We start from the raw sequence: 18,323 nt of genomic DNA, 5'->3' as shown, positions 1-18,323 counted from the left end.
TGTTGGTGAAGAAAAAGTCACTAACTAAGATGTAGATTTAACAGTTTCTATAATTTGATACGCAATATACAACAACAAAACTGGAGATTCTGAAGTTACAAATCTTACAAAATACTTTCGATTTTTTCTATAATCGAGATTCTACTGTACCAAATAATAAATCTCTCAAAAAAGGAAGAAAAAAAATGATACAAGATTCCTCTCTCACTCATGTTTGGGGACGCACAACAGAAAACGGGTACGCTTTGTTCATTTAAATGATCACCTCGCATACTCGGGCCTAATTTGTAATTTTTACGATCACAGTTGCTACGGAAGAAAAACTGTACACTGACGTTCCCCGCGCATAGTCTAGAAAAATGTACAAACGCATATAACAACGCTTACATGCGGCCGAGAAAGCTGAAAAAGAGAAAACCTTTTCTCTCTTTTTTTTCAAAACAGATTCGTCTCTCCTATCATTACGAAGAAAACGCATATTTTGTGAAATGACACGCTCGTCGAGGCCTGTCTTCTTTTTTTAACGTACAGTCCCTTAAGCGCCCGTTATAATTCACTTCGAGTTGTCTTCGAAGAAAAAATATGGAATGTTTTGCTTTCGTTATGGTACATGGACAACGTGATATTAATATTCTGCGATAATCGTATTTACAAGACTTACAAATCGCACCTAAGAGGACACAAACTCGTTACCGGTTGCACTTCAATCTCAATACATAAAAAGCTAAAACACAATTCTTTTTTTCTCATTATGTTATAGAAGATTCGTGCAACTTTTTTTTATTTTTATCTGTTTTAATGTATTTTCGTTTATAGATAGACAAAGTTTTTGAGACAGAAGTGCCACAGATACGAGAGCATTCCTATATAGAAGCAGTGGCGTAGTCAGATGCACTTTTCTTTTTCTCCTTGAACTTTACTGTAAATAAACTATAAGTTCAGTACGCTATAGTTCGATACAAGTAATTTAGTCGCATTCCATTCCAGAATTTTACAGTGATATACGTTGCAAAAAATCGTGTTGTACATACTCAGTCTTGTGCTCCATTAAAAATTGCCTTCGTTAAAGATAAATGTATATGATATGTGCACCTGGCGAAGATTGATGGATAGTTTGAAAAAGTAAATCCTATACCAATAATACAGTTCGGAACTCTGTTTAGATTTTTAAAAAGTATTATTAGTTATTACTACTTAAACTTCAAAATAAACCGATGACGTGTTTATATAGATCTAAGAAATAACAATTGCAACAAATTTGTGAATAGATCGATACGCCACATCATACAAACACTTGTCAAATTTCCTAAAAATCTCTAGATCGATTCTATCTTGCCGTTACGTTATTCAAATGAGTCTGTTTGCTTTCTAAATCACCTGAAATTTCTAACTACGTCACTGCACCAAAGAGTTAAACTATCTAACACTCGGACTTGTCTTCCTCAACCAATTGTTGTGTATCTTTCCCCGAGTCGATGGGAGTTGGGTCGAGCTCTCTCCTCTTCAGGTGCAATTGTGGTGGATCCTTGTGCTGGATGCTAGATGGTTTCATCTCAGCTGGCAATTCGTACATACTACTAGCGCCGGTACCATTTGTAGCGCCTGTTTCTGTGTTCACCGCGTCGTACATGGGGTTACTAAAGTCCCTGTTCTTGTTACTTACGTCACCAAGGTTGTACTCCACATCCAGAGGTTCCTATCCAATAAATAAGATTTTTTATTAAGACAAATTACTTAATAATTATGGAAATGTGAAAGACATTTTCAAAAGTTTCATAATCCAAAATAATTCAATTTTATGCCAGAAGAACATCGAAGCTATCAAAGAGGGATTTCAAGTGCTAAGAATTATTACAAAAAGATTTGGCTATTGTTTCCAGTTTTCAAATAATTTCAAAATCTATTTGCGTTATGCCACTTTTGAAATACATGTGCAATATGAAAAATTGTATTTACCATTCTTTCATGAGCAGGTACGCCAAATTCAACATTGCTTCCTTGCCTGAAGGATACACTCTGAGCACCAGTTAAACTGCCAAGACCTCCAGGTTTACCACTGTAAAAATTACCAATGATGTCGGAATAATTCGTGCATGGGATGGATTATGAATTACAATAAGAGACTTTAAAGATAGAAATTTTGAAATAAAAGAACTTACAATGGTCGTTTCTTCAGCACCATAATAACAGCTGCAGCTCCAAGGAGGACCAAGACAGAAACAACAATGGGTATAACGATGGCTGCAGTAGCATTGCTCGACCTAGCCCCTAACATAATTTCACAGAACTCTCCATGGAAAAGATTTGGACAATCACACTGCAACTTGTCTTCGACTTCCTGACATACTCCACCGTTTCTGCAAAGGCAGATTCTCGGTGCAGGAAGTGGTCTTTCATTAGTCGCGTCACAATGACGTTCGTTGGACCGTATCGTTTCTCTTTGTTGCAGTGGACCAATACTATCTGAGCATAGACAGCGATATCCACCAGGAATCGGGACACATAAATGGGTACACTGGTCCTCGTGGCAGGGATTTCTTAAAGAAATGTTGTATTTCTGTTGATGATACACCTTAACTCCTCCTGAATTAGGCAGGGGCTTGACTATGAGTTCTGGTACGCCTCTGCCAAATTTATCTTGTCTGAACAGTTCAGCGGACCTCCTGGTTACCCAATACAGATTGTTTTCAAAAGTATCCAAAGATACTGGGTGTCTTAGGCTATCTCCTTTAAGGATAACTTTTCTGTTCGATCCATCCTGAAAAAAAGTGGCAATTCTTGAAATGAAGTGAATATTCTAGACTTAACTATTAGGTCACCTGAAAATTTCCAAACCTTTTGCTGTATCTAACTGCAATGCTACATAAATATTTCAAGTATCATATTACGTTACATTGACATAGTATATATGATTATGTTTACAATAACTTGCATTTCTTTTATTTAAAATAGTGACTTGCTGATTTTCTTTTGCTCGATATATTTCAAAGACCAAATATAAAAATGCAAAAGAATAGAAAACTTTACAAAAATTGCATCAATTGGAACCTACCTGTTCGATAGATTCAATGGTATTAAGTTTGCTGTCAGCCCAGTAAAGAACATGCTGCATAGAATAATCAATTGTAAGTGCAATAGGTTGTCCAATTCGATCATAGACCAGTTGTTTCCTTCTGTCGCCGTCCATCCAAGCGATTTCGATCTTGGGCTGGCTTCCAACGTCTGCCCAAATGGCTCGACCTAGTTCTGGGTCTACTACGATAGAGGTTGGTATTTCTAGACCAACTGTTATCAAACTTCGACGGTATCTACCATCTGCCTTTGAGACCATCACTCTTCCGAATAATGTTGCCCCTGAGGAATCGATTTCTGTCCAGTAGAGATTGCCGGAAATCCAGTCTACGGCCAAACTTGTCAGCCCTGACTCGCCTTCAATAAAGATAATAGTATATTTTAAATTGATTGTATAGTATATCTATACGACTGCAATACCAATATATGCACTATAGTACCATATATATAATAATAAATAACGTATTGAAAGTGTGTAAGTGTTGACAATAGAAATATATATCTTAATATAACAGCGTAAAATTATAAGCAAAGAAATTACTCTTTATATTGAGATCCTGGGCGTATCCAATCTTCACTTGTCCACCTTTAGCGTTCACCATATACGACCTCTTAATGGAATTATCATAACCATCGATCCAGAACACATACTCCGACTTAGGATCGAAGTCCAGAGCCTGTACCCTCTTTTCATTGGCAATAACGTCAATTTCCTCTTTGTTATGAGGATCGTAAGCTCTAATTCCAGGACCATTAGCAAATAGGATCATCATATCAGTGTCTAGAGCTTTACAGACGCCACTGCGATTGTCAGACAGTTCAAATCCTTGCCTGCAGGAGCAGGAATAAGTGCCATTTAAATTAGTGCAGAGCTGAGAGCACTGATGCTGGCCAGTAGCACATTCATCGATATCTTCACAATGCTTCCGGTCATCTTGCGCGATTATGTAACCGGGATAACAGGCACAGATGTATCCTGCATCAGTGATGTTGTGACAATAATGAGAACAGCCGCCTTTATTGCTTTCCAGACAGGGTTTATTGTGATCTATGAGAGAAATAAATGAATATTTGGTATTAATAACACTTTTAATCTTACAATTTAGATAACATAATAACACAAACATAATATTAACGAAATTTTTAGACTTACGACAACCAAGTTCATCAGAGGAATCTCCGCAGTCGTCGGCAAAGTCACAAAGCTTCGACCGATCGATGCATTTCTTATTGGCACAAGTATACTCTGTTATGGCATCACATGGACGGATTCTGGATGCGCACATGGTCATATTGTTCTCGTCAGAACCATCACCACAGTTGTCAATACCATCACACAATTGATATTTAGTGATGCACTTATGATTGGCGCATTGGAATCTCCTAGTTGTATCGCATTTGAAGTTTGCTGTAAAACATGAAGTAACATGATTAAACTGAATTCTATGATTATGTTTATGAAAGTATATCATCTGATTGTTTATTAGAAGTTCAGAGGTAGAGTACTTTAAATATCATAGATATAAAAGACGAGAGAAATAAAAATCGTACCACACATGCTAGCATTTTCATCAGAACCGTCACCACAATCATCGCTTCCATCACATATATCAGTAAGATAGACACAAAGGTTGTTATCACACTGAAATCTTGTTTGTGGGCAGTATCTTCCTCCTGGATACTTTGGCGGACAACCAATTTCGTCGCTCATGTCTCTACAATCACGTGTGCCATCACATCTTAGATATGATGCGATGCAATGTCCACTTGCACACTGGAATGTATCTCCTTTGCACACGAATTCTTGACAGCCATTCTCGTCACTGTTATCGCCACAATCGTCTTCAGAATCGCATCTCCACCTGGAGGCGATGCACTTGCCGTTGTCACACTTGAACTCAGATTCTGAACATTCTCTATAGCGATCCTTGCACATGGCTTCAGCTTCATCACTGCCATCCCCACAGTCGTCAGCGAAATCGCAGAGCCATTGTTTAGGCACACACCTATTATTGGTGCATTTAAAGTCCATTTCAGGATCACACTTGGGACAATTCTCAGGAAGCTCGTCGGAACCATCGCGACAATCGTCTTTGCCATCACAGAACAGCCATTTAGGTATACAACGATAATTGGCATGACCTGGACAACGCTGCCAACCGGTGGTGCAATTTTTTTGACGACACATGTAGGCTGGCTCGTCGCTATCGTCGCCACAGTCATTGTCAGAATCGCACATCCATACTTTCTGAATACATCTGCCATTCTTGCAAGTGAATTCTGTGCTTGGATCGCATGGTCGATTGTCTGCAATGGTAAGACAAAAGTATTGAGTATTCAATGACCTCCATGTGATATAGTTAGTTATAACTGGTTATAATGGTATTTGGAGAAGAAGACTTACGACAAATAGCGGGGTCTTCGTCACTGCCATCCTTGCAATCAGCATCCCCATCGCACTTCCAAGACTCGTGAATGCAACGACCATTGGATTTACACTTGAATTCCAACTCGCCACATTCTAAGTTACAGTTGGCTTCATCACTCTTATCTCCACAGTCGTCAGCACCGTCACAGACAGCTACACTGGGTCTACAGTTACCATTTGCGCACTGGAAAACGCTGGGTCGACACACTCGTGCTACACAACTGGTGGGTTCATCTGAACCATCTTTGCAATCCTTTTCACCGTCACACCTTTAAAATAATTAACTTTGTCATTAATCCATGAATGCATGATGTTTCCAAATATAATAGTATATGTCTAAATTGCCAAATATTTGCCACAAAATCATAGAAAAATAATTTTTTAAATCTATCTCATTCTTTTGTATTTTTTACTTAAGAACAGACACTATAGTTAATTAACAATTAATTTTGATATATGCTTAAAATAAAACTACTAGATGTATTTCATACTCACATCCAATACCACGGAATGCATTTTTCATCCGGAGGACCACATCTGTGCTGACCAGCAGTGCAATTAGCTCGGCATGTCTTTCCATCTTTGTTTAAGATGAATTGATTCGGGCAATTGCATTTGTATGACGTGACACCAGGTTGACCGTATCCTTCTAATAGATAGGAACTTGCGGGTGGTGAAATTAGACACAAGTGAGAGCAACCACCATTATTCTCAATGCAAGGATTAGGATAGGGCAGTTGTCTCAGAGGGTGGTACGCGTGGATATCGTATGGTCTGTGAGTGGTATTTCTAAGGACTCGCAAATTAGCTCCGGAAAATTTATCTGCTCTGCTGATTGCCTTTAGGTTCCAGTCAGTCCAGAAGATGAAGTCATCGAATACAGTAATGGCAAAGACATGGGGTACTGCAGACCCGGAAAGAACTTTCCGCCTATTATGACCTTCCAAGTCAGCAAATGCAATGTAATCTAGATGAGCATCTGCATAGAAGATTCTATCGGTGAAGTAATCAATGGTCAGAGCGTTAGGCCAAGCTATATCATCCTCCCAAGTGAGAATTCTTGTGAAGTTACTGCCATCCATTCCCATTTTGCCTATGTAAGCCTTAAAATTAGAGGAATTATTTTGTTGAGTATAATATTTCATAGGCTTCATTCATATTTTGTAATTGAAACTGATTTAAAATTAATGAAAATCACCTGAAGGTGCCATGAAGTGAAGTACAGGTATCCTGTGCCAGGATGAACAACAATAGCACGTGGGTCAGCTATGCCAGTTAACAGAGTCTTTCTGTTGGTACCATTAAGCTCAGCAACATCCAAGTGTTTAGCATGGCGGTCAAGCCAGTACAGTTTCTTGCCTACCCAGTCAATTGCTATTCCTTCCAAACCAAGACTATCGTGTCTAATGATTGCTTCTTTCTCTCCTCCTGCAATAGGTGCTCTGCAAAAAAATATCACATAAAAAGATTAGAGAATTATTCTGATCACTTTTTAAATAATATAGCTTCGTGAATTTACCTGAAAATTGTTTTAGCAGTAACATCACAGAAGTAGAGCATTTGTTCAGCGTAATCAGCATCCAGGGCAACAACATTGATAAGATCTTGATGCATCAGACTATAGTTGGAAGCATCAATAGACATATTTCTAACATAATATTTGTTTGTGAAAACAATCCAAGGTATGATGTTGTCTCTTCTCTTGCAAGTATGCTCATCAGCAGCACGTTCGTACCAATAATGATTACACTTGCAGTAAAAGCTCCCTGGTGTATTTTGACACTGCTGACTACACACTTGTGGCGTCTCCATACATTCGTCTATATCTTCACAGGCTTTTCCGTCTTCCAAGAGTCTATAACCTGGATTACATTCACAATAGTAACTCGTTGGCGTGTCAACACATTTGTGGGCACATTGATTCATTTCCACAACAGCACATTCATCTATGTTACAGTGAGCAGGTTCGTCACTCTCGTCTGCACAATCGGGTTCCTTATTGCAGACTAATTGCATGTCGATACAGTTCCCATTTGCACACATGAAGTCCTTTGGATTTGGACAGGTCATGTTCTTCACCTTTGGTGCTATAAATAGAAGAAAAAATAATTTAATACGTCATTAAATATTTTGTAAATAAATTCAACGTATTAGTATCTTCTTAGGTTAATTTATTTCTTAAAGTGAAACCTTATTCTAAGAACTACACAATAATATTATATCACTTACGACAACCATCTTCGTCGGAATGATCACCACAATCGTCCTGACCATCGCAATGAAACTGCTTCCTGATACACTTAAAGTTATGACAAGTGAACTCCTGGCTAGTGCAAGGCTTGTATCTGGAGTTACAGAACTTTCCTTCATCGCTACCATCACCACAGTCATTGTCATGATCACACAACCAATTCTTATTCAAGCAACGACCATTGTCACATGTGAATTGATTTTCAGCACAAGGTGTTGGAGTGGGACAGTGGTGCAAGGTCACATTTTCATCAGCTCCATCTACACAATCTGGGTCCCCATCACACAGCCACTTCTTTGGGATACATTGTGCCCTGTTCCACAGCTTATTCGCAGTACAGGTAAATTCAGTCTCCTCATCACACTTTCTCTCATTGCATTGGTGACGTTCATCCTCATCAGATCTATCTAAACAATCATTATCTCCATCACAGATGTAGATTCTAGGTATACAATTGCCATTATCACAAGTGAACAGATCTCCAAAGCAGGTTCTGCCTTCTGATTGACAATAACCAGGTGGTTCATCACTGCCATCCAGACAATCATCGTCTCCATCACAGTACCAAGTAGCTGGAATGCATCTATGGTTGGGACACCTGAAGGAGCTTTGGGGACAAGTTCTCTGAGCGCAGTGCAGTGGATTTTCATCGCTATTATCCCCACAATCGTTATCCCCATCGCAAAGCCAATATGGCTCCACACATATATTAGTTTTCTCACATTTCAGGTGGTTAGGAGGACACGTGGTATTCCTAGGACAGCGTTCATGGGTCTCATCCGAGGTGACGTTGTCCTTACAGTCGTTAACGCCATTGCAGACCTGTGATTGTGGGATACAACGATAGTTGGCGCAAGTAAACTCTCCAGGAGCGCAAGGAGGATATACACAGCCCTCCTCATCGCTACCATCGCGACAGTCGTTCTCGTGGTCACATTTCCAGGTTCTGAAGATGCACCTGCCATTGTTACATCTGAACTCATTGGGACTGCACGAATGATAAGAACAATAGTTGGTATCTTCGTCAGAACCATCACCGCAGTCGTCGTCACCATCACACGCCCACATTCTTGAAATGCAGCGACCATTTCTACAGGCAAACTTGCTGGAGTCACAGGTTACGTTCTTAGGAACACACATTCTGTCCTCGTTCACCAGTCTACTGTTATCGTCACACTTACACTCTGCTGAGCCGTTTATTCCTGGATGACAAGACTGATCACAGCCACCGTTTGAAATGTTACAAGGATTTACTTTGCACTGCTGCCTAGCTGCTGAGTAGATATGCAAGTCTCTAGGCGAATCTTCCAAACGTTTCACCAATTCTACCTTATTCGCTCCAGTATGTTTCTCAGCCCGATATACACCTCTTAGTTGAAGATCCGTCCAGAAAATGTATTCTCCGAAGACTGTTATAGCAAATGGGTATATCGTAGCGGAGACCAATATCTGACGATTGTTTCCATCCAACTCTGAGCGTTCTATCTTCTCTCTAACTGCATCAGTCCAATAGAGCATACGATCTTCATAATCGATTGCCAAGCCACTGGGTTGAGAAAGATCTTTATCTATGATAGCTTTCTTCAAAGAACCTGCCATGGTGGTCCTGAAAATTTTACCAGATGTTCCAAAACGACCCCAGTCAGTAAAGTACAAAGATCCATTACAAGGATCGACTACTATGGCTCTAGGTCTATCCACTCTGGCAATCATCACAAGATTCGACCCATCCAGATCCATTGCGTATATACTATTGTTGGAAGAGTCTGTCCAGTAAACTTTCTTTTGCGTCCAGTCATAAGAAATGCCCTCAGGATTGATTCCTTTGCTGATTAACGTGTGAATCTCAGAGGAGGAAGGATTATCTGCCTGCATCCAAGCTATCTTGGCCCAAGGCCTGATCTGGGTAAACAATAGCTTCTTGTCCCGATAGTCAAAGTCCACGCCCACTACGTTGGTCAGATTTCCAATCGAGTTAAATGGTACGCTAGTATTCTGTGGGTCCAGACCAATGGCTCTAATTTCTGTCCTCGTAGCGAACACCAGATATTCCTCCATGTTCTCGCAGTTCTTACCATCCGCCGCTAGCTTACCAACCGCACATTCACACTTAAAAGGAACTGTACTTTCTTTAGGCATAGCAAAGCAGAGTTGCGCACAGTTTGCGTTTCCCTCGGATGAACAGGGATTCATTGGATCTGGTGGTTGACTTTTTTGATCGAACATGACAATGTCTCTCAATTTGGGAAGATTCGACCTTACAATCGTTGGCATACTAAAGTCACTTTGTTTGCTAGCCTTGAACACTGTGGCTAGATTTCTATCTACCCAATAGACATAGTCGCCATAAATGGCTACACCCATGGGATTGGGTAAGTTTCGCCTGATAATTTGACGACTTCCTCCGGTGTAAGAGACTTTCTGAATGGTGTCTTGTTTAGAGTCTACCCAATAGACATCGTGTGTATCAGGATCGATTGTTATGTCACGTGGAGTACTGATACCAGAAGTAACTATAGGTGTCCAGTTGCTTCCATCTAGATAAGCCTTGCCTAATCGTGGGTACTGCCCATAGTCTATCCAATAGAGATACTTTTTAATGGGATTCACAGCTAATTCCCTAGGGGAATCTGTGGTCTTCTTTACCAATACCTTCCTGTTGCTACCATCTAACTTGCAAACCTCTACATAATTATCATGGGGAAACACATTGGTAAAATACATATTACCAGCTACCCAGTCAATAGCGAGACCTCTAATACCATTTGAACCTATTCCTTGTTTCACGACGTGCTGCAGCTCAGTACCATTTGGTCTAACGCGGAATATTCCATTCCACATTCCACGATTGAATTCTACCCAGTAAATCCAATTTCCAGCACTGTAGACATCTACATGGAGGATATGGTGACCCACTCCAGCGATTGGTACCATTGCTTCCTTCGCGTCTTTCAGGCTGTACCCTCTAGCGACATCCAATTGGGTAACCACTGCGAAGCTCTTGAAGGGTTCACAGGAAGTGTCGTTGACTTTACGGTACTCCATGCCACAAGCACAGACCCTGGTGCCTCCAGATGCTGGAAGACAGATCTGTTCACAGCCGCCATTCCTTATAAAACATGGATGATCTCCAGTGACGCGTTTCTTGTAAATTGTCAAAGTTTTCAATTCAGAGTCGTTGTCGATTATTGTAGTAGGATTACTTCCACCAGGTAGGTCTACTCTTTCTATTTTATCGTAACTAGGATCAAGAAGGTATAGCTTATTGTCGTGGACAGCAAGTGCTTTCGGCAATGCTATGTTCTCCGACACAATGGTCCTCAGATTTCGTCCATCTGTTGAGATTGCCGTAATTCTGGCTGGGTATAGTGAACTGAAGTAGATAGTCTTGCTAGCTATATCGATCGTGATAGCCTCTGGTCTTCCTACATTATCCACCAAGATGATAGGGTTCGTACCGTCCATGTTTACCCTTCCGATCTTCATGGGGATACCAAAGCTACCATCATCTACCCAGAATATGTGTCCTTCAAGAGGGTCAACACACATAGCCTTTGGCTTCGCTACAGATGTCTTATTGCCATCATTAACCAGTACTATCGTTCTATACCTGATCTTACCATCTACTTTTATGGCCTCTATATTGGAAGCATATTTGTTTCCGATGAACAAATTTCTTCCTAACCAGTCGAACGCCATCGCAGATGGCGCTCCAACGATTCCACTCTCGCCAGTAGGATTTGGGAACTCTGTTCTGTTGCCACCATTATAAGGAGTCGTGTAAATAGTACCATTCTCATCATCGTCATCCTTAGTTTGTAACCAATATATCATTCTTTCCTTTCTGTCGTAGTCTATAAATTTACCTCCTTCGACTCCAACAACAGGAGTTATGTAACCAGTCTTAGTGCTTCCTGGTATCAGAGAAACGTCTACAATTTGAGAACCTCGTAGGACCATCAAATAAGGCATTTCCTCTTCCGTGCACTGTCCATTGTACTGTAACTTGAATCCAACTTGGCATTTACACGTGTATCCTTGCGGGTTGGTTGGAGATAACAGACATAAGTGAGCACAGCTGGCGTTTGCGCAAGGATTCGGAGTGATAGGCTGCAGAGCAGGATGATTAACATGTATCGACAAAGGCTGAGATATCAAGTGAGATACTACTGTTTGGTTCACACCATAGAACTTGTGAGCTGATAATACCCTGTTCAACTGTCTATCTGTCCAATACATGGTATCCTCGAATAAGGTTAAAGAATGAGGATGCAACAGATAATGAGACCCAGCCAGTACTTGAATCCTTTTAGTTCCATCATAAAGACAAGTGTCGATGAAATCAAACTTACTGTCAGCAAAATATATTCGTTTGTTTGCTATGTCCAAAGCAAGACCATTTGGCCAATAAATCTTGGTATTAATAATGGTTGATCTATTGGTACCATCCATACCAATTCTTTCAATTCGAGGATTTTCCCCCCAGTCTGTCCAGAAGAGCCATCTTGCTCCAGGACTAGGATCCAGGCACATACCTCTGGGTTGAGTAATGTTCTCTTTTACTAATATCATTCTATTTGTACCTGTTTCCTTGACTACTTCAATGGTGTTCAATTTAGAATCCAACCAATACAGGTTTTGACCTATCCAATCATATGCAAGACCTTCCACCAGATCCAACCCGGTTGAAATCACATCCACAGGATCGCTATTTCTGTCCAATCTAGATATTTTCTTTAGTTTCATGTCTGACCAGAAGATGGTACCTGTGTGCATATTACTAGCAGTTGCAACAACGTTCTCCACGTTGATCGGCACTCTTTCTAATGCTTGCTCTTGTAGATCAGCCACAAGAATAGTATGCCTGTTAGATATGATCAGGAATGCAGCACTGCGATTGAATGCCTTGCAAGTATGCTTATCTTTCTCTAAAGTATATCCGTCAACACAGCCACAATAGTAGCCACGTTTGATGTTAACGCAGGTTTGAGAGCAGCGTCCTGGAGGCTCGCATTCGTTTACATCCTGGCAATCATAGCCATCCTTGCCAAGCTCTTGTCCTGGAGGACACGTGCATTGCTTTCCAAGAGGTGTCTGGATGCAATGGTAGCTGCAGTAAGCCCCTCTGCACTCCTCGAAATCGCATGCTGGACCCTCATCCGCGCCATTAGGGCAATCAAACTTGCCATCACAGACGCTGCTTATATTCACGCATCTATCAGTCACGTTTGGACATTTCCATTGCTGCGAGTCGCATTTAAATTCAGGCGCAGTGCAAGCATGCAATTCAGTGTCTTCGTCAGATCCATCGCCACAGTCGTCTTTGCCATCACAGATATATGCCTTAAACACACATTTCTCGTTACGACACTTGAAAAAACCTGGCTGACAGCCAACCTGGCCGCAAGAGGCCGGCTCGTCAGATCTATCTGGACAATCTGCAGTCCCGTCACAGTACCAGCTTCTTGGAATGCAAATCGCTGAGCTAACACACTGGAATTGTTTGTCGGTGTTACATTGATCCGGTGCTAGAGATGGACAACCTACTTCGTCACTACCGTCGTTGCAATCCGATATGCCATCACATTTGTAAGAATCAAGAACACACATCTTTTGGTCAGCACACGTGAACTGAGTACTTAAACAAGTGACTGGTGGACAATCCATCTCATCTTGCTGGTCGAAACAGTCATTGTCACCATCACAGACCCAAGATCGTGGAATGCAATGTCCCGACCTTGGACATGTGAACTGAAAGTAGGAACAAGTCTTCGCCACACAGAATTCTCCCTCATCAGAACTGTCTCCGCAATCATTTTCAGAGTCACACTTCCAGGTATTAGGTATGCATCTATTGTTATCACAGGCGAATTGATTAGCACTGCAAGTTACATTTGGACAATCAGCTTCATCACTGTAATCCCCACAATCGTTCTCAGCATCGCAACGGAAGCTTATGGGAACACATCTACCCGATTTGCATTGGAATTCGTTAGGAGCACAGGTCGGTTTGGTGCAATTTCGCTCGTCGCTGTTGTCCAGACAGTCGTTCTCGCCATCACAGACCCAGGCGTGTGCCACGCACCTTTGGTTAGCGCAGGTGAAGTCCCAAGTATTAGGACAGGCTTCTAGAGGTGGTTCAGCTTCCGGATCAGGTGCACAGGTCTTGCCATTCGCTTGAATACGTTCACCGTAAGGGCAGCCACAGACTCTGGTTAACCTAGCAGTACCGTATCTGTTAGTATTGTTTTGGGGAATAGCGAAGCACAATTTTTCACATCCCCCATTATCGACAGAACAAGGGTGATCTGGTAGAGAAGTCTGAATGTCACGACTGTAAACTTTTACTCCATAAAGCCTGTTTGTTTCAGGTTGACGTACGAGAATGGTCTCTTGCTCCCCAGTTTCCTTATGAAGTCGAATAATAGCATCCAATCGCCAGTCGGTAATGTACATCCACTGTTCATGAATAGCCATGGAGAAGGGATGTCTGATCAATCTAGAGTTAACTGTCTGCACATCAGTACCATTCAGATTGGAATGTTGCACGTGATCTAGAAGAGCATCGCACCAGTACAATCTATCTTTCGCGAAATCAATGGCCAAGCCATTGGGCCAGCCCAAAGTTAAATTTTTGAAAACCACTAAGTTGGAACCATCGGTATAAGCTCTACTGATGTTCGCAGGTCTATCCCACTCAGAGAAGAAGATATATCCCTGGTTAGGGTGAATAACAATAGCCCTCGGTCGCTTCAAATTCTTTAGCAATGTTCTGCGGTAAGTGACGTTCCTGGTGCTCAAGACATTCAGTGTTCCTTTTCTGGAATCGATATAGTACAGATTCTTGGCAGCCCAATCAACTGCTAAACCTTCCACGCCTTCGTTCTGACTAGCTAACACAACATCCCGGCCTGTACCACTTTGGCGAACTCGATAAATCACATCTTGCAAAACGTCACTGTAATAGATGTACTGATCATGCGCGTCATAGTCGAGACCAACGAATCTGGCTCTCCTAGAAACCACAGGCGAAATAGCATCACTGAATCCTTCCATTACAGGATCTAAAACTCTGCCTTTAATGAATCTTTGCTGTGAGTACATTAAGAACTCCTGGACCAAATTACAATTCCTCTGATCACTGGATAATCTCCAACCTATATCACAAGCGCATCGGTAGCCTAACCTGTTTTCTTGATCGCTAGCCGCAGTTACTATACACATATGTTGACAACCGCCATTGTTATTCCCGCAAGGATTGGGAACTGTTGGCTGAGTCAAAGGATGCAGAGCCTTTATAGCCTTTGCATCCCTCATTTTGTAGACAGTGTGAATAGTATCACTATCTGTTTTGTCTACGCTCATGATAGCTTGCTTCGTGCCATCTGTCCAGTAAATTTTATTCTCAAAGAGAGTCAGTCTCGTTGGAGACGGTGTCTGTTGCCCCCTAAGCACCATCACTCTGTTTCTGCCAAAGTAATCGGCAGTCTCGATATAATCAAGTTGAGAATCACACCAGAAGATTCTTCGAGCAATTACATCCACGGCAATGCCGGATACTTTGTACGCTGCCTCGAAGACAATTGGGAAATCTGCGGTTCCGTCCATGTTTGCTCTTAGAACTTGTTTGTTATCAGCTATGAACATCAAGCCTACTGTGGGGTCCAGTCCAATATCCGCTGGATTAGTCAGATTGGAACTTAGTGCGATTCCATGAAATCTTCCATCTAACTCCAGAACATCAATCTTTTGGACTACAGAATCTACTACGTATAATTTCTCTCCTATCCAATCCACCGCGATGGCGACTGGTCCCCATGAACTCGTCAGGTATATAGCAACTCTGGAGCTGGAACCTTCCCCATTTAAGGGTTCTGAATGCACTTTCTTGGTCTTCACATCGCTCCAAAAGAGTAAGTCCCTGGAATAGAAGTAATCCACTCCGCTAGCTCCAGTTGTATTGACGACAATTGTTCTATCTTCAGCACTAGAAGACATTCTCCAAACTGCTCTTTCTTGAGCAACTAACAGTTCCAGTTTTACACCAGGATGTTGCTGGGCTCGACACTTGTTGCGTGCCTGCAACGTGAAGCCTGGAGCACAACTGCAGGTGTAGGAACCTTCTGTGTTCTGGCATAATTGCTCACAGAAGCCCCATTCTGAACATTCGTCACGATCTACAGTGAAATGGTAATAAGAAGCTTGTCTAACTTTCTTGTTCATTTACAGAAAGATATTGATGTACCTATGCAAGTTGTTGAATCATTCGCGAGAATCCAGCCTGGAGGACAATAGCAGACTCCTCCTGTGGGAGATGCTCGACATTTGTATCGACACAATAATGAAGTGCATATAACTGATGCTGCAAACAAAGAAAACAAACAGTTATGGAGTCTCCATTTTCAATTAAATCTTTAGTATGTTGAGCAAAAATCCAATGAAGAGGTAGAATTGTACCTGATCTGAAGATCCATATTTTAGCGTACCAATTAAAACAGAAAAGGAAATAGATATTTTTATCCAAAAACTCATTACAGTGTAACTCATAAGTTTTACACAGAATAACGCAGCAGATGTGAAATTCTTTTTATTGATTCCATTGATTATATTAGAAATAACCAGACTTTTCTTGCCTATGTTACCATGTGTTTCAATTTACAAGCCACTAATTCACATATTAATCAATTTACATACCACGTAATATTTGATAAATATTACCAACGACTCCTATAAAGGATATATAACACTTACAACAAGTAGCTTCTTCGTCTGCTTTATCTTCACAATCAGACTTCCCATCACAAATTTGAGACCGATCTATGCAAAGTGGTTTGCCGTCAGGCGATCCCCTAGGACACACGAACTTGTTTGGAGGACAGGCGGTCGTGGTACAGGACTTTTCATCAGATCCATCGTGGCAGTCCTTGTAACCGTCACAGACGTAGGATCTTGGTATGCAAAGTGAATTCGCGCAACGGAACTGGTTGATTGCACAAGGTTGGAAGTCTGAAAGTATCAAACTCTAATAATTCTGCGGTGATTCCCTTGGAATATAATAAATCCCTAATTTCAATAAACTTCTAGTCATAAAAGATTCTAAACATAACATTTTCTCTATACACGAAAAATCATTAAAAATAGAAAACTTTTGAACTGGAAACGTCATTAGTCACAAATTTTTATGTACAAAAAATCTCTAGATCTAAAAGATTCTTAGATACAAAAGAAATCCCAGCTTGAAAAATTGTGCGTCCAAAGTAGATAGAAAAATGAAACATACTGCATCCCTCCTCGTCACTATTATCTCCACAGTCGTCCTTGTAATTACATCTAGCTGATTGTTCAATGCAACGCTGCGTGGAATTACACCTGAACTGATCCAACCTACAGGCTGGCTTCGCATTGTTCTCGCATTTCTCCTCATCCCGACCGTTTCGACAGTCTAGGTAACCGTCACATTTTTTCTCTTTTGGAATGCAAAGCTCTGGTGTCGAACCACCACACCGGAAGTCATCCGGTTGGCATTTCCTGTAATCTTTTCAACGTTTATAATTAGTAATCTGACTTAGCAATTTTTCTAATCATTTATATGACAGTACGATCAAGTTTGAGAATATTTTTTCTCATTTTTTCTTTCTCTCATATTTATATGCGCAATCTAACGATCAAGTGAAGCTACATTATCATGCACGTGATGGTAACGTGCTGATGTGTATCTTCTATCATTAAATATGATTCTATTATATGACTCTATTTGTGCTACATAAGAATTTTATTAGTTTTATCTTGAGGAAAACAAAATTATGCAATTTAAACAACTAAAAGTTAATTATGCATTATTTTCCTTACTCTTGCTGTGAATATATATTATATCTTTGTATTGAATAATTTTTATAAGTAAACAAATACTCACTGCAACCAGCTTCATCAGTCCCATCAACGCAGTCAACAGTCATGTCACATCTTTGATGGGGAGGTATACAGTAAGTCTTGTTGAAAATGTATTGACCACAAGTGATCTGTCCAGCTTCACAGTCTGGTGGTGCTGCAAACAAATTCGTCGATTAGTCATTGTCCAATTATCCATCATTTTCGAATATATCAATGACTTTTTGACTAGTGTTTCTCATGAATTTGCTAATTAATAGTAATTATACCATTGCCATGCTGATGTCTTCTTCAGTTATTTGCACAGTGCGAAAGACACAAAGATAAAACTGATCTAATGCATTGTTATCTGAATGCCATATATTATATGCAGCTTAATTGTCAAGTATTATCATGCTAGTTGAGTGGGTAATATTAGCAGAGTCTCAAGAACGAAAAGAAATTACAGAATCACTTTCTTGAAACATCTAGTAGCGATAGTTCTAATGAAGAGATAATTATTATGAAAAGTTTTATTTTTTGCTTTTCCATCATATAAAATTTGAAAATATATTTCTCATACTTTGAAGCACTACAAATATCGGACGACTTCCAAATTTTCATTCTGAGAAATAACTACAAATTAAATTATATTAAATTATATATAAAGGAAGTAGTAGCTTATTTATTTGCCTACCAGTATGT

The 18,323-nt window shown here is 40.5% G+C and overlaps 1 protein-coding gene across 1 annotated transcript in view; it reads right to left on the bottom strand.

Annotated features, from left to right (window-relative positions):
* Positions 1-32: 32 nt before the first annotated feature.
* Positions 33-18,323, bottom strand: part of LOC122576714 (low-density lipoprotein receptor-related protein 2) — a 38,374-nt gene continuing 20,083 nt past the window's right edge. Inside the window, exons 3-18 of the mRNA XM_043747387.1 lie at positions 17,665-17,796; positions 17,032-17,286; positions 16,503-16,757; positions 15,997-16,113; positions 7,730-15,928; positions 7,020-7,587; positions 6,699-6,942; positions 5,996-6,603; positions 5,477-5,769; positions 4,624-5,379; positions 4,226-4,480; positions 3,614-4,120; positions 3,053-3,429; positions 2,160-2,758; positions 1,957-2,056; positions 33-1,696 (exon numbers count right to left, since the gene is read on the bottom strand). Coding sequence (XP_043603322.1) covers positions 1,421-1,696; positions 1,957-2,056; positions 2,160-2,758; positions 3,053-3,429; positions 3,614-4,120; positions 4,226-4,480; positions 4,624-5,379; positions 5,477-5,769; positions 5,996-6,603; positions 6,699-6,942; positions 7,020-7,587; positions 7,730-15,928; positions 15,997-16,113; positions 16,503-16,757; positions 17,032-17,286; positions 17,665-17,796 — 13,541 coding nt within the window. The 3' untranslated portion in view covers positions 33-1,420. The remainder of the gene's footprint in view (positions 1,697-1,956; positions 2,057-2,159; positions 2,759-3,052; positions 3,430-3,613; positions 4,121-4,225; positions 4,481-4,623; positions 5,380-5,476; positions 5,770-5,995; positions 6,604-6,698; positions 6,943-7,019; positions 7,588-7,729; positions 15,929-15,996; positions 16,114-16,502; positions 16,758-17,031; positions 17,287-17,664; positions 17,797-18,323) is intronic.

Source organism: Bombus pyrosoma, linkage group LG16 (assembly GCF_014825855.1).
Source record: "Bombus pyrosoma isolate SC7728 linkage group LG16, ASM1482585v1, whole genome shotgun sequence".
Taxonomy (NCBI): domain Eukaryota; kingdom Metazoa; phylum Arthropoda; class Insecta; order Hymenoptera; family Apidae; genus Bombus; species Bombus pyrosoma.
The sequence above is the reverse complement of the archived record's forward strand: the minus strand, read 5'-3'. Positions and strand labels throughout refer to the sequence as shown.